At 36.4% G+C, this 15,508-nt stretch overlaps 1 protein-coding gene across 1 annotated transcript in view; it reads left to right on the top strand.

Annotated features, from left to right (window-relative positions):
* LTN1 (listerin E3 ubiquitin protein ligase 1) overlaps positions 1-15,508 on the top strand; it is a 117,222-nt gene continuing 101,714 nt past the window's right edge. The window contains exon 1 of the mRNA XM_044670278.1: positions 1-63. Coding sequence (XP_044526213.1) covers positions 22-63 — 42 coding nt within the window. The 5' untranslated portion in view covers positions 1-21. The remainder of the gene's footprint in view (positions 64-15,508) is intronic.

Here is a 15,508-nt window from a genome sequence, read left to right as displayed (position 1 = left end):
CGCTTGACGGTGGCAGATGCCATGGGTGGGAAGAACAAGCAGCGGACGAAGGGAAATGTGAGGGTGAGTAGAGCTGGAGGGCTGATTCTCGGAGAAAGGGATCCCGGCTTCTGGGAGCCCGGAGACGGTTGAGCGCCTGTGCCCTCTTCTCTCCGTGTTGTTGCTCCGTCATTCCTAGAGTCCTGTTAGCGTTGGAAGGAACTTCCGAGGCCATCTTAGGCCAAATCCCTAATTAACAGGAAAATAACATATTCGTAGTTTGTTCATGTTTGCAGCCTTGATTTTTGAGAGCTAGTTGCAAGTGAAGGGATTATCAATCCGTTAGTTATCTTATTCAAACTCCATCCCTGGTTCCTCCCTCCCCTCACCCTCTTTTCTGAGTTGGAAAATTGCCCAGATGTCAGTTTCCACCCCGAGTTCATCTTTCACGGCCAACACCTTGAAAAAGTTTTTAAGCCCAAGCCCAACATGACTTTCTTCTAACTCAACACCTAGCAATCTCTGCCAATACTCTTCTGAAACTACTTTCCCAAAGAGCATTGTTAGCATATTCTAATTTCTTTTCTGTAGCATTTATAATGTTGATCACCCAATCCTGGATACACTTGTTTCCATTGCCTTCAGTAATACAAATCTTCTTGGTTTGCCTCTTAGCACTACTACTGGTTAACTGCCATTTACTATTTAAACCCTTTAAAGATTTGCAAAATCCTAAGAGATTCACGTAGTGAGCTCATCAGCTGTTATGGATTTAGTCATCTTTCCACTGATGATTCTCATATCTATCTCTCCAGCCCAAACTTCTGCATATCTCAAATCTATCTGTCTTTCAGACATCTCAATTTGGATGTCCAAGTAGATATCTGAAACTCAACATTTCCAAAATTGAATTCATTTTCCCCCCTACACCTTTCCCTCTTCTAACTTTCCTATTACTATTGAGGTCATCGGTCATCCCCATCTTATTCTCCCAGCCTCTAAACCTAGGTGTCATCCTCCACTCCTCACTCTCCCACCACTTATCCAATCTATTGCTAAGGCTTGTCAATTCCACCTTTGCATCATCCCTCTCATAAAGACCCTTCTCACCTTTGACACAGCTACTACTCTTGTATAGGCCTTTATCACCTCACACCTGGACCACTGGGAAAGCCTGGTGGTTTTTCATTCTTCCTGTAATCCTCCCCACTCCAGTACATCTTCCATAGTTAGTTTCCTGTAGAGCAGGCCTGACCAGGTGCAACCACCCCTTGAACATCTATTCATTAAATTTAAGTGGCTCCGTTTTACACTCCAGGATCTAAATAAAATCCTCTGGCTTTTAAAGCCCTTCATAACCTGGCTCCTCCTTACTTTTCCAGCTTTCCCCTTACTCCTCCACTTGAACTCTGTGATGCAGTTGCTGTGACAGTGGAACAGTGCTGTTCTGCAAGCTATTTTGTCTTTTGACCCTACCTTTTTATTGGCTGTTGCCCATGTCTGGAATGCTGTTCCTCTTCATATATACCTCTTGACTCTTCAAGTCTCATCTAAAGTTCCACCTTCTGCAAGAAGCTTTTCCCAGTCCTTGGTATCTTCTTTCTTCTCTTTTTCTTGTACATATTTTGTGTATGGTTACATGTCTCCCCCATTAGACTGAGCAAGGACTATTTATTTGTCTTTATTCTTATCCCCAGTGTTAACACAGATGATTTGCCCCATAAGTTTTTAAGTATTTCAAATGTCTGATATATATACACATATATTTTCCTTCTCTGTGCTGAAGTTAGATTATTTTCTTATGAAACATCCTGACATGAAGAGATGCTCACATCTGAAAAACAAAGCCATACTTTAGAGATGTAAAATAGGTTCTAATTTTAGTCTAGGTTTTTTCCTGTTTGGATGATGTTTTGACTGACATTATTTCTTCTCCAAACCCTTTTACACATAGCTAATGTTTGAGTTAATTCATTTATCACAGAGATGTTGGCTAATCTCTAAAAGCATTTGATCAAAAATTTAACTTTGCCATCTTATAGCCTATCAGTCTCTATTTTCCAATCAGTGAAGATTATGTTACTAAGTATGAAAATGGATTGTCTGTAGTATTTTTATCTAGTTTAAAGAAGTAGCATTAGACAAGAGGTGATGCTGAGGGCCTGAATGAGAGTAGTTTTGAGTAGCAATGATATGGGTTATGAAAGGTGAGGCACAAGGAGGTGTTGGTCAAGAATGACCCCTACATGTTAACTTAAGTACCTGGCTAGATTGTGTTGTCCACTACATGAACTGATGCAAAGTAAAGTGAACAGAACCAGAACGTTGTCCACAGTGACAGCAACATTATATGATGAATATTTATGAATGACTTAGCTATTCCTAGCAATCAGTGACCCAAGAAAATCCTCAAGGACTCATGAAAAATGCTGTCTGCCTTCAGAGAAAGAACTGATGGAGTCTAAATGCAGACTGAGACCCAGTATATTTAATTTTATTTCTGAACTTTCTTTTGTTTGTTAGAGTTCCCTTTCGCAAAAGGACTAATATGGAAAGATGTTTTATACTATTACACATGTAAAAACTACAAAGATTGCTTGCTGTTTGGGGAAGAGGGAGGGAAGAGAGTGAGAGATAGACTCAAATGTAAAAAAAAGTGACGGTGAAATTTTTTTTTCATGTAATTAAGTTAAAAAAATATTGGCAAATGAAAAAAAAATTATTGTGTCCCATAGCAGAAACCAGGATTTGTGAGAAGGGAGATGAATTTAAAAAAGGGGAATTTGTTTTGATGTATGTCATTTGGAATGCCTTCAGGACATCTCAGAAGAGATATTCCATTAAACTATGAGCTATGAAGGACTGGAGTTGTGGTAAAGAAACTAAGGCTTGATATAGATTTGAAAGTCATATCTTGTGCACAAAGACATGTTGTTAACATGTTACAAATAGGAGTAGAAACATTGAAAAAAATTAGATAATGTATTTAAAGCACTTGGCAAGCTGTGGATTGTTATTATTAATATACCCAACCCACACTGATGCCCATTGTCTTTCGGATTCACGTGAAATTCCAATTCTTCAGAATTGTTGTATCCTCATTTTCCCAGCCCTATAAATCACTCTGAGGCTTACTATTTCAGTACTTCTATATATAATATCATAAATATAAAACCATATGACTTAGCATGTGCAAATATCAAATGAAAGTCTTAGGAAATTAATGCTTGGTGGAGGGTGAACTTGAGTAAAACAAGCACTAGAGTAGAAACCAGTCTTTAGAGTTCATTTTAATGTTATTTTTATTCTGTTTAATTTTTTTTATAGGTAGTTTTATGTTTGTAACGTAACCTTTTTTTTTTTTCCTCAGAGGGATCTGCTAATTTTGGTGTTTCCTCTCTTTTTTGGGGGTTTCTCTTTCGCTGTAGTATTTCTTTACTGTGTTCTGGATTTTCTTCTACTTGTATTTTCAGTCTTGATTCCTTGTTAGGAATTTGTGCTCTTGCCAGTCAGCCAGTTCCTCTCCAGTATTTGCATGGTTGAATAGGTTTTTTTTTAGATCTCATCCCCTCTTTATTCTAAATGTTACTCCTGCAGAAGATAAGGTGGCTGGTATTAAACTTTACTCTCTACCTCAAACCAAGGTTTTTGTCTCAGTCTGTATATTGTTTGTGTTTTGACCAGGTAGGTTTGTAGTCTAGCCTCAGGTTTATTTGTGGGAACTTGGACTGACTTCTGAGGCTCCTCACTTCTGCTAATCATGTATACCATGTTTATTTAAGAGCTTGCTGGCTTCCCTGGTTATCACAGCTTCTATCATTCTTTGTCAGTTTCTCCCTGTGTTTTTGTTTTATTTTGCTGTTACTGGATTAGGTGGAGGTGCTTATTTCTGTTTCTTTTTGCTTTTCTCTATCATTGATTTTTCTGGAGTCTTTTTGAGATATTGAGATTTTTTTTGGCAGGGAGAGCTGGACTTCTCTGTCCTTTATCACTATCTTAATCATGAATCCAACTGTGACACCATTACACATTGAAAAATAGTCTGGCCCAGATGTAGAGGAACAAAGATTGGAAGATCAGCTAGACTAGACCAAGTATAAACAGAATAAATGTGTGCTGGAGGCAACACAGTTTTAAGGGTTTTGAGCTTGATTTTCCAGCTATCTGAAAGAAGGAGCAATTAAAAAGGTTTGGGCAAAATCACAGACTTATTTATAGACTCTTGGGGAGGAGTGGGACATCTCTTTTTCTGATCTTAGGAAATTGCACCTATTCATTCTCCCCCTCCCAACTTGTAAAGCCTCTAATCTTTCCTCCAGTTAGAAATCAGATTATTTTATATTGTATTGTTTTCTTTTAATTAATTGGTCTTATTTGATTAATTGTTTTTAATGTATAAAGTCTTTCTTCCCCTCTATTTAGGGTCCAGCCCTAAGATTGAGAAAGGGGCTTGATCTTGATTTGGTGGGCAGTTGCTGACATGCATTGCTTAATAAATTTATATGCTTGGAAGACTGAACCTTTGTTTCCTCAGTCATTTTATCTTGCACATTACACACAACTATGTCTCACTGAAATCCAATTCATGAGCAAGGCAAGCCATCACCCTGGGAAAATCAGAAAGATCCGCTATTGATGACAGTGCACAAAATTATATTAATCCTTGAAGCATTGAAGAACCTTTTAAATGAGATTCCTAATCACCCAAGAAAACAACAAATGGATGAAAAATACTTAATGTATAGATCATGATACCTAGTTTGAAGGATAGGACTGGTCTGTCACTACATATTTTAGATAGTTGTTTACCAAAAGACTGAATTGGGCCATTGTGACATAAATTGCAGTTTTTGAACGCGGCCCCAAACTCCTTCCTGAAACAAAAACCCTTTGAATTTTCTTCTTAAATTTTCTTTTGTTTTCATATCACATTTTAATTTGCAGATGTTTCTTTGCCTTCTCTCTTATCTACACAGCCATATCATAAGAAAACATAAAAAAGAATCATCAGCCATCCAACACATCAACAGTATGAGAATATGGACAATATTTCTTAATGTAAAATTTTATACCTTTGCAAAAAAGGGAATTCTACTTTCTTAATTTTTCCAAGGCTAGGCTTAATTTTTATGATTATACCTCATTTAGAGTTTAAAAAGGTTTTCCCATTTAAATTTTTGTAGACTTTATATCATATGTTTTCCTGGTTCTTTTCTCCTAGTTTTGGTAAGTTTATATAAATCTTCTTTTAGTTCTTTGAACACTTCACAATCATTTCTTATAGCATAATAATATATCATTATGTCTATATACCATAACTTTTTTAGCCATTCTCTAATCAATAAGCATCTCCTAAATTTCTAATTCTTTGCCACTACAAAAAAAAAACCTGTTATAAATATTTTCTATATCTGGATTCTTTTTCTTTGACCTCTTTGGGGTATAGACCTAGTAATGTTATTACTGGGTAAAAGAATATGGACAAGTTATTTTTTCTTTTCTTCTTTAAATTGTACTGATATATACCCAGTTCTTTAAGAAAATCAAAGGATAAATAATCAATAACATACCTTAGACCTGGGTTGGTGATTCATTTCCCAGTTCAGGTGCCCAGAGGGCAAATTCAAGCTGTTGATTACCAGAGAGAGTTGAGGGAGAAAGTGTTTGCTTTGGGCTGCTGGACAGGATGGGGCATGCAAAATAATGGCCTCTTGAAAGAGGGGGAAATAGAGCAGCTCCCCAAGTGCTGGCTGTGCATGTCTGCCGAGGCTTCACCAACAAGGCCTTAGACTATTGCTCAACAGGTATCAAGTATAGTTCCTAAGGCAACACTCACTCATTTGAACACTAATTTGTAAATATTTCCTTTTATCATGACATGCAATTTTCAGTGGTACATATATTGTCACAGATCTAGTGCTCAAGTAGGTTTATTTGAGACACTTTTTATGAATTCTGTTATGAAAATTACCTTTCCAGTGCAAGTCATCTTCATTGAAGTGCAAGTTTGTATTCATCTGTTCATTCAGAAATAGCTTTATTTGGAAATTATGTGCACAGTATGCAAGCTATGTAGCCAGACTCCTTAATTCAGTTACATTTATTTATATAAAAGCATTTAATTCTTAAGAAAATACTAATAATCATCTTTATTCTTCATATTTACATTTTGTTATTAATATATACAGTTGACACATAATAAAATAAGAATTTTTACACATATGTAAAAATATTTTCAGGAATATAATCATCATGTAGAAAATATGAATTGAAAACAAAAACAAAAAAACCACTAAAACGCAGTAAATGTGGAGGTTGAAGAAGGGGAAGAGAGAAACACGGGCAACAAACCATTCCTGTTTTCTTCTTCTCAAACCTCTAACATATCACATTGATCACAGTTTTCAGAATAGCTTATAAACTCAAAGTTTTCTTCACTGGTTTGAAATAATTCCACTAAAGAACCACAAATACAGTTTTCTTTAGTAGCAGGAAATTATCTTTTGTTCCCCAAATCTAATTTGTCATTTTTCTTCTGACTGATTTTTTTGTTTCTTCCCAATACTATTTTTACTTTTCAGTATAGCTTCCCTGAAGATAAACTGTCTATACTTTTGACATTGACTACTTTAGGTTCTTCACCAGGATGGTTATGAGATACCATCTTGGCTTGACTTGTATGTAGGTTGTTTTGATGAGTTGCTGATGACTCCAAAACTAGAACTAGAACTATGTGGGAAATTAGTGCCTTTTTTCTTTTGACAGGTATCTGGAAAAAGTGTTCTGACTTAAGTTTTAGTTGAGACACATTTTTATCTGTTTCATTAAAATCAGAAACTTGCATAAAATGTCCCTTGAATATATGGGCAGCATTTTGTTTTTAGCTCTTTTTCATTTGTAGTTCAGAAATTTCAGGAGTACTTCCCTTCATATCTTTTTTTTCAGAGATTTTTCAAAGCAATCCAGCTTAATGCCCTTCTTCACTGGATTTATTATATAAGATTTTCTATAATTCAAATGTTCTTTGAGTTGTAAGGACATGGACTGCATGAAGCAAATGAATATGTGGACTCTGAACTGCATGCAATCTTCTGTATAGAATCTCTGCTTTCTTGACTTTGGAGATTCTGTTTTTTTACCTGTTTGGTTTTATTAGCTGTTGGGTACTTCTTAAAGGCCATTATGGGAAACATGGTTCCAGTTGTTTTTCAGGTTCAAAATTCTTTTAATATCTCCAGTTATGGGAGTAAAAGATCCAATACTGTATTTTTCTCTTCTGCAAACTCATACACCAACTTGGATATATCATCCTCAACAACTTGATACTGAGTACTTTGTTTAAAGTTTCTGTACTGTTCTTTTAGAAAATGGATTTGCAGCACCTACTTTCTCTGGGAGCAGCACACACAGTACACCTTCTTGTTCTTTTTGAGGTGAGGCCGTCCAAGAGGGGCAGCACATTTCATCTGGTTCACGACTTATCCTGTTGTTCTAAGCCCCCTTGTTTGGCTTGGGTTTGCTTCTGCCAAGTAGATGTTTTATTCAAATCAAAAAGACGGAAGGGAGGATCTGGGTAGCTCAGTGGATTAAGAGCCAGGCCTAGAGGTCCTAGGTTGGTGATGGCAAACCTATGACACACATGTCAGTGCTGACATGCATGGTCGTTTTTGATGACATGCGGCTGTACAGAGAAGTATGGGGCCACATGCTGAGGATGAAACATTTGCTGTAGTGTAGATACTTTGCACTATAGATGACAATTCTACCTATATTAATTTACCTATTTTGGTTTATTAAATACAGTTATATATTACAATTATACATTTTTGTTATTTAAACTATAAATATCTCAAAATTATGGTGTTTTTTTTCTTGAAGTGACACATTACCTGAGTTATGCTCTGTTTTTTGGCGAATTTTGACACCAAGCTCAAAAGGTTGTCCATCACTGTCCTAGGTTAAAATGTGACTCAGACACTCCCAAGCTGTGGTACCTGGGCAAGTCACTTAACCCCCATTGCCTAGCCCATACCATTCTTCTGCCTTGAAACCAGTATTGATTCTAAGGTGGAAGGTAAGTTTAAAAAAAATAAAAAGGACTACAGGGCTTTAGAAACAAAATAGTTTATGAGGTATATTAGACAACTAAAGATAAAATGGTCTGTAATGGTGGCTTGCATCTTCCACCTTTACAAATGGCTTTTTAAACCTTCCTGTTTTTGTTCCTTAATACCAAATTGTCTCCCCACATCTCTTAATTATATGCCTGATTTCTTGATCAGCTACAATTCTTTTTTCTTTTGTTCAATATAGTAGATATCATCAATGTGAAGAATTTTCATTCCCCAGAATAAAGCGTTTAACAGTGTACTATTTAAAGGGATGAATTCGTGCTCATTGATAGCTTTTTCAACTCATAATTTTCCTCTTCATATCCATACTGAATCTGGAGTTTTGAATGAACTTCCATCACAGCTAGGATGAGGTAAAATATTTCCTCCTGTATATGTTGATTCTGGATTTAGAATAGGAGAAAGACACCCCACTCTGAACATATTTTACTTCCTTTTTATTTGAAACTCTTTTCTAAGAAACTCTTCAATTTTGATCTATCTGAATTCCTTGAGGTCCTTTCCCAGTCTTTCAGTGATCACAATATTTGGCAAATCAAGAAAGAAGACTTTTCCGCTAGATTGGCTAATATTTAGAGTTTTCTGATTTATTTGATTTTTTACAGTTTTCAAAGATGGTTTATTTTTCTCATTTTTCAGTCTGGCCATCATCTGGGGTGACAGGTTTTGCTGCAGATCCTCACTGGTTTTCATGGCTTGGTGTGTGGTCCACATGTTGGGGCCACTGTAACAGGGCCCTTCTGCTTTAGCTGGGTGGGAAGGGAGTGGCCTCTAGTACCAGAGAGTAATGTGCAATTTGGTAGTTTTGAGGGCATAGCTCCAGATTGCTTTTCAGAATGACTGAACCTAGTTCACTGCTCCACCAACAATGCATTGGTACACCTGTTGCAAGCAGAATTTAACAAAGAGAAGACTGAAGCAATTCTCTGAGTCAGATATCCTTTATTAGCAGAAATATGAAAACTGGTAACAAAGAGAGTCTTATGACTAACCTCTATTTATGCCAAAGACCCAGAGGCGAGGGCCCACAGCATCTTTTAAACATAGATGTGTTTTCCTTTTACTTGGTCTCACATCATTTGGACCTCCCCTGGCAAATATAAGACAACTGTGATTGGTGGACATTTTAATAAGAGGGCATGGTTAATAGTTCTCAGCTTCTTTCTGTTATTTCATTGTTAGGAAACAAGACTAATCCTCAGAATCAATCTGCAGCTAGGGAAAGGGGGCTGGCTTTCAGATGTGACTGATTACTTTTCCTCTCTGACATTCAAGGGATGCCGACTTACTCCATGAGAGACAGCTTCCTCTGGCAATCTTGGTTAGAAAAACATAAGCCATCTTAACCAGATTTTTACTTGCTTGGCCTTTTTTTTTTTAGACCATATCATCCCAAACTTAAGACAAGAGAATCATCTTGTGGTGGAGCCTGGAGGCTTAGTTCTAACTGACTTCTGTTTATGGGGTTAACAAAAACTAGGGTCCCTGACCAGACATCCCCTTCATCTCCTCCATCATTTGTCATTTTATCTTTTTGTCCTCTTAGCCAAGAATTGTTAGTTTTACATTTCTCTGTTTACAGTAGCCCCCTCTACCCCTTTGCTTTCTGCAGTTTCATTTACTCAGAGTCAACCATGAATAATTCCAAAGGAAGGCTGGAGGCTGGAAGGAGGTTGCCACTGGATGAGGGTAGGGACCAGGCATGTGGTTCAAGGACATGTGGAGGCAGGAGACAGACATGGGGTATGAAGGGGAACAGTGAAGTGTGAGGTAAACTAAGTCATTGATCAGAAAACCTACTTCTCCCTGGAGAAAGCAAAAATTAGGAATGAGCTTTCCTGTGAAGGTCAGTCATCTCACAACTAAAACAACATGTCATCAGTGTCCATGAGAAAGTGACTCCCTTACTAGCAAGGAAGCCAATATAGGATAAGATATACAATGGAATATCCTGTACCCCATGCTAATGATACATCTGGCTTCTAGAGATAAGGCTTGCTGATTACTTCAATTATTTTGCACCTGGTCATCAAGGTTATGTCTCATTAACAGACATTCTTTGCTTTGTATTTTGCATCCTATAAAAACTGCATTGTAACTTCAGTCCGGTGCAGCTTTCACTAGGAAAGTCTGTCCTGGCCAGTACATTTATTAATCAGCAGATTAATAAATAAATATATGTTCCAATAATTGAACTTCTGGGTGTCTGGACTCTTTTTTTTTCTTTTTTCTTTTTTCTTTTTTTTTTTTTTAAATTTTAAAACCTTAACTTCTGTGTATTGACTTATAGGTGGAAGAGTGGTAAGGGTAGGTAATGGGGGCCAAGTGACTTGCCCAGGGTCACACAGCTGGGAAGTGTCTGAGGTCGGATTTGAACCTAGGACCTCCCATCTCTAGTCCTGGCTCTCAATCCACTGAGCTACCCAGCTGCCCCCTCTGGACTCGTTTTGTGAAGTGTCCCACTTCAGCAGAGTGGGGCAAAAGTCTCTTCCTTGGAGATCTGCTGGGTGGTACCTATCAATTCTTCTGCTTTTACTTGGATGTTTTTTTTGGGGGGGTTGGGGAGCGAGAAGAGCACAGTAAAATTAACATAGATGCTAAAAGTTAAAGTGAGAACATTAGAGTTCTGTATTATATATCCTTTTTTTCATTTCAGCTATTGCTTCTGACAAACTACTGTCTAGTTTTTCTAGCTTTTTTTTTACTTAAAATTTTTGCATCAATATTCATTGGAGAGATTAGTCTATAGTTTTCTTTTGATTTTACTTGCTTTAGGCATTAAGACCATATTTCTGTCTTAGAAAGAATTTGGTAGGCCCTCCACACCCCACCTTAGTTTATGTAATATTAGAATGAGTTTTTTAAATGTCTGGTGGGATTCACTTATAAATGCATCTGGACCTTTAAATTGGGAATTCAATTATGATTTGTTCAATTTTCTTTCTTGTTTTTTTTTTTTTTTTTTTTTTTTTTGTGATAAGATTATTTAAGTGTTGTGGGGTGGGCCTGTTCTGTTAATCTGAACATTTTATATTTTTATAAGTATTCACCCATTTCACTTAATTATCAATTTTGTTGGCACATAGATGAGTGAAATAGCTCGTAATAATCCCTCCCTCCCACCCCCCAGTGGTTGTGAATTTATCTTTTTGTTTTTGATGCTGGAGATTCAGTTTTCTTTTTATTTATCATACTAGGTAATGGTTTATTTATTTTGTTGTTGTTTTTCATAAAAGTAACTCCTAGTTGTTTTATTAATTCAGAAGTTTTTTTAATTTAAATTTTTTTCAATCCTTTAGTTTTCAGAATTTCTATTTTGTTGTGTAATTGGTGTTTTAAAAATTTGTTCCTTTTCTAGCATTTTTAATTGTATGCCCAATTCATTAATCTGTTCTTTCTTTCATTGATGAAAGAGTTTAGAGATACAAATGTCCACCTAATTGCTACTTTGGCTCTGACCCACAAATTTAATATTTAAAAAATTGTCCTTATTAGTTTCTATGATTTTGTTCTTTGGCCCATTCATTCTTTGGGGATATTATTTATTTTCTAACTAATTTTTGTCTTTGCTTGAAAGGTGTTTTATTAAATATAAATTTTACTCAATTGTAGTTCCTTTCTATATCTCATTTAATTTTCCTTTACCTTTTGATATTATGCTATTTGTGCATACATATTTAGTGGCTGTGGAACACTTAAAGCTTGGTGAGACATCAAAGACACTGTTATCCACTGTATTCTGGGCCAGCCTCAGTCATTCTGACTTTTGTCTTGCAACTGTACTTTGTTTTTTGTTTTTTTAATTTTTAACTTTTTAGAAAAATTTTCCATGGTTACATGATTCATGTTCTTAACTTTCCCTTTCACCCCCCCAACCCTCCTCCCCATAGCAGATGCGTATTTCCACTGCTTTTAACATGTGTCATACATCAAGACCCATTTCCATATTATTGATAGTTGCATTGGTGTGGTTGTTTTCGAGTCTACATCCTCAATCATGTCCGCATCAACCCATGTGTTGAAGTAGTTGTTTTTCTTCTATGTTTTCCTCTCCTGTAGTTCTTCCTCTGAATGTGGATAGCATTCTTTTCCATAAATCCCTCATAGTTGTCCTGGGTCATTGCTTTGCTGCTAGTACAGAAGTCCATTACATTCGATTTTACCACAGTGTATCAGTCTCTGTGTACAATGTTCTTCTGGCTCTGCTCCTTTCCCTCTGCATCAATTCCTGGAGGTCTCTCCAGTTCACATGGAATTCCTCCAGTTTATTATTCCTTTGAGCACAATAGTATTCCATCACCAGCATATACCACAATTTGTTCAGCCATTCCCCAACTGAAGGGCATAACCCTTGTTTTCCAGTTTTTTGCCACCACAAAAAGTGCTTGCCACTGTACTTTGTAAAAAATAAAAATAACTAGGCCATCATTCTGAGTTGAAGACCTAATTTTAATTTTGGGGAATTAGAACTAGAAGTCCCACCACACCTAGCCTGTGGCAGAGACCTTGTACAACAGTGTTTTATAGGCTAGGCCTTTGACAGTCATTTAATATAAGTGATTAATAAAACCAGATGTACAGAATATTTTACTAACATTTAGGAAATATTTGCTAGGAGAGTTAATTGAGTTCCAAATAAGGGTTTAAAACAGGCAACCTCCATTTATCCTTGTCCTTCTGCTAAATTAGTACCAATTAAGACTTCTTGTTTGGACATCAGAAGAATTTACAATCTCTAGAATATATGGTTGGTTCATGGTATGTCACAGGCACTGTTCATCATTGTAGTTTGGAAAGTAATATAATAACAGAAAAGATGGAAATGAATCTAATTAGGATATAATTTTCAGTCATCTCTAATTGATACTACAAATAATACTGACAGAGTCAAACTTAACTATCTTGATTCTGGGAGGAGTCTTAAAGATAAACCAAAGACACCTCACAGGGCCTTTAACTCTAAAGAACATATAGTGAATAAGAATCCTTCACAAAAGCAACTACCATCTTGTCTTTGTAACACATTCCTAATTTCTATGAATGACTCAGTGATTGTTTTTGTTATTTTTATCAAGAGTCAGCATTCAGTCAATTCCAAACACCATTCCAAAGTTGCTAACAGTTCTTTTACTGGTAACTATAATTTTCTATCTTTTCTGCTATGGTTAATATTATTATAATTGATATGTTATACTCCTAAAAATATAGTTGTAGTTACCTACCCTAAAAGATTACATGTGATTCCTTGTTTTGTAATCACGGATACTTGTCAGCTTTGATTACTTGAAACGAGGCTGAAGACTTTGTTGCAACTCTTCTTACTTAAATACAATTTACTGAAAAGTGAAGACATCAACCTGTGATGTCATTGGTCCTCCTTGTAGAATGAATAATAGCTGATATTAATTTGTTTAAGGCATTTTTTTTAAACCTTTACCTTTTGTCTTAGAATCAATACTAAAAGGGACATTTAGGTGACTCAGTGAATTGAGTTTCAGGCCTTGAAACAGACCACTCTTCTGCATTGGAACCAATACACACTATTGATTCTAAGACAGAAGGTAGGAGTTTAAAAAAACAAAAAGAATTGTTACTAACTATCCTGATTCTGAGACATAAGAGTGGTAGGGGCAAGTAGAGTTACACAATAAGTGTCTGAGGTTAGCTTTGTCTAGAGGATCTTTATTTCTTAAAAACAAAAAACGAAAAACAAACCTTATCCTTCCATCTTAGAATCAGTACTAACTATCCAAATTGTCACACAGTTAGGACATGTCCGAGGCCTGTTTTGAATCCATAATCTCCAGCTTTGGGCCTGGCTCTTCCATCTAGCTACCTGGGGTGGAGGGGGGAGAGATGGGGGGGGGGCATTTTTTTTTTTTTTACGAAATGTAGTTTTCCTGCTTTTTTTTTTTTTTTTTTTTTAACTTTGGCTTTGCTTGAGAATAGGATTTGTACCTTTTTTACTTCAACTGAAGCATAATAGATTCTGCTCTAGACCCTCATTTTAATTGTATGTACCCATTTCTCTTTCAGTTGTATTTCTTATAAATGTATTTTTGGATTCTGGTTTCTTATCCTTTCTCCTAGCCTCTTACATTCTGTGGAAGAGTTCATTCCATTTCAGATTTGCTTTTATGATTTATCTTTCTCTCCATCCTTTTCTCTTATCCATCCCTTTCCCCACTCCATTCAAAAGTGTTTTTGCTTTCATTTATTTATTTATTCATTCATTTATTTATTTATTTTTTAGGGCCCTTGCCTTCCCTCTTGGAGTCAATATTGTGTATTGGATCCTAGGCAGAAGAGTGGTAAGGGCTAGGCAATGGGAGTCAAGTGACTTGCCCAGGGTCACATAGCCAGGAAGTTTCTGAGGCCGAATTTGAACCTAGGACCTCCTGTCTCTAGGCCTGGCTACCCAGCTGCCCCCAGTTTTTGCTTTTAGTGTCTTATTTGCAACTTCCTTCTTACTTCAACCTTTTTTCTTTCTTTTCTTCCTGTAGGGTACAGTGTATTTCTCTACCCAGTTATGTGTGTATTTTTCTCTTCTTTAACCAGTTTAGATGAAAGATTTATGTTATGTCTTTCCTCTTCACTACCAGGAATTTGTGGTTTAAACTTCATGCACTCAATTTACTTAAGAGATTTGTTGCCATTAATTTTCTTACTTTTCTCTTCCCACTCCATCCCTCTTCCCTACATATTCTATTCCATTCTTCTTTAGAGATAGTCACATCTAGTCTCTCATTTCTAATTACATTCTGATAGACCTGAGGTGATGGATTTTTTGAGTCCTGAGGTGCTACATGTATCATCTCCCCATAAAATAATAAAAATAATTGAATTGATATTTCTTGCTCAGATTTGTCTCTGTGCTTCTCTTGACTCCTGTGTTTATCTGTCAGCTTTTCTATTCAACTAATCTTTCATCAAGAATTTTAGGAAATTTTTTATTTCATTAAAAGTTTTTTTCTCCTGTACTTTTTCTCCTAACTCAGCTTTGCTGGTTACAATTTTTATAAGGTTTATAAGCCCAGCTCTTTTGCTTTCTAGAATGTCATATGTAAAATTTCCACTGCTTTTTAAAGGTGGCTGCTAAATCCTAAGTGATCCTGACTGATTTCTTGGTACTGTTAACTTAGAAAAAACGCAGAACCATTAAATAGTCATAAAACCACTCTTTAATCAAGGGAAAGGGGCAACAGGGCTACTTGACCTCTTATGCAGAGCTGAGCCTTGTGCAGAGTCTAAATGAACACTGCTTCGCTCTGCTCCCCGATCCCTCTTGGAGTGCCACCCGCGCTAGATGAGGACTCCAAGGAACAAAGGAAATTGCGGAACTTATATACCATTTGGGAAGATCCAGGGGCTGGGAGAGATGATTGACTTTATACTGG

This window comes from Gracilinanus agilis, chromosome 3 (assembly GCF_016433145.1).
Source record: "Gracilinanus agilis isolate LMUSP501 chromosome 3, AgileGrace, whole genome shotgun sequence".
Classification (NCBI taxonomy): Eukaryota; Metazoa; Chordata; class Mammalia; order Didelphimorphia; family Didelphidae; genus Gracilinanus; species Gracilinanus agilis.
The sequence above is the reverse complement of the archived record's forward strand: the minus strand, read 5'-3'. Positions and strand labels throughout refer to the sequence as shown.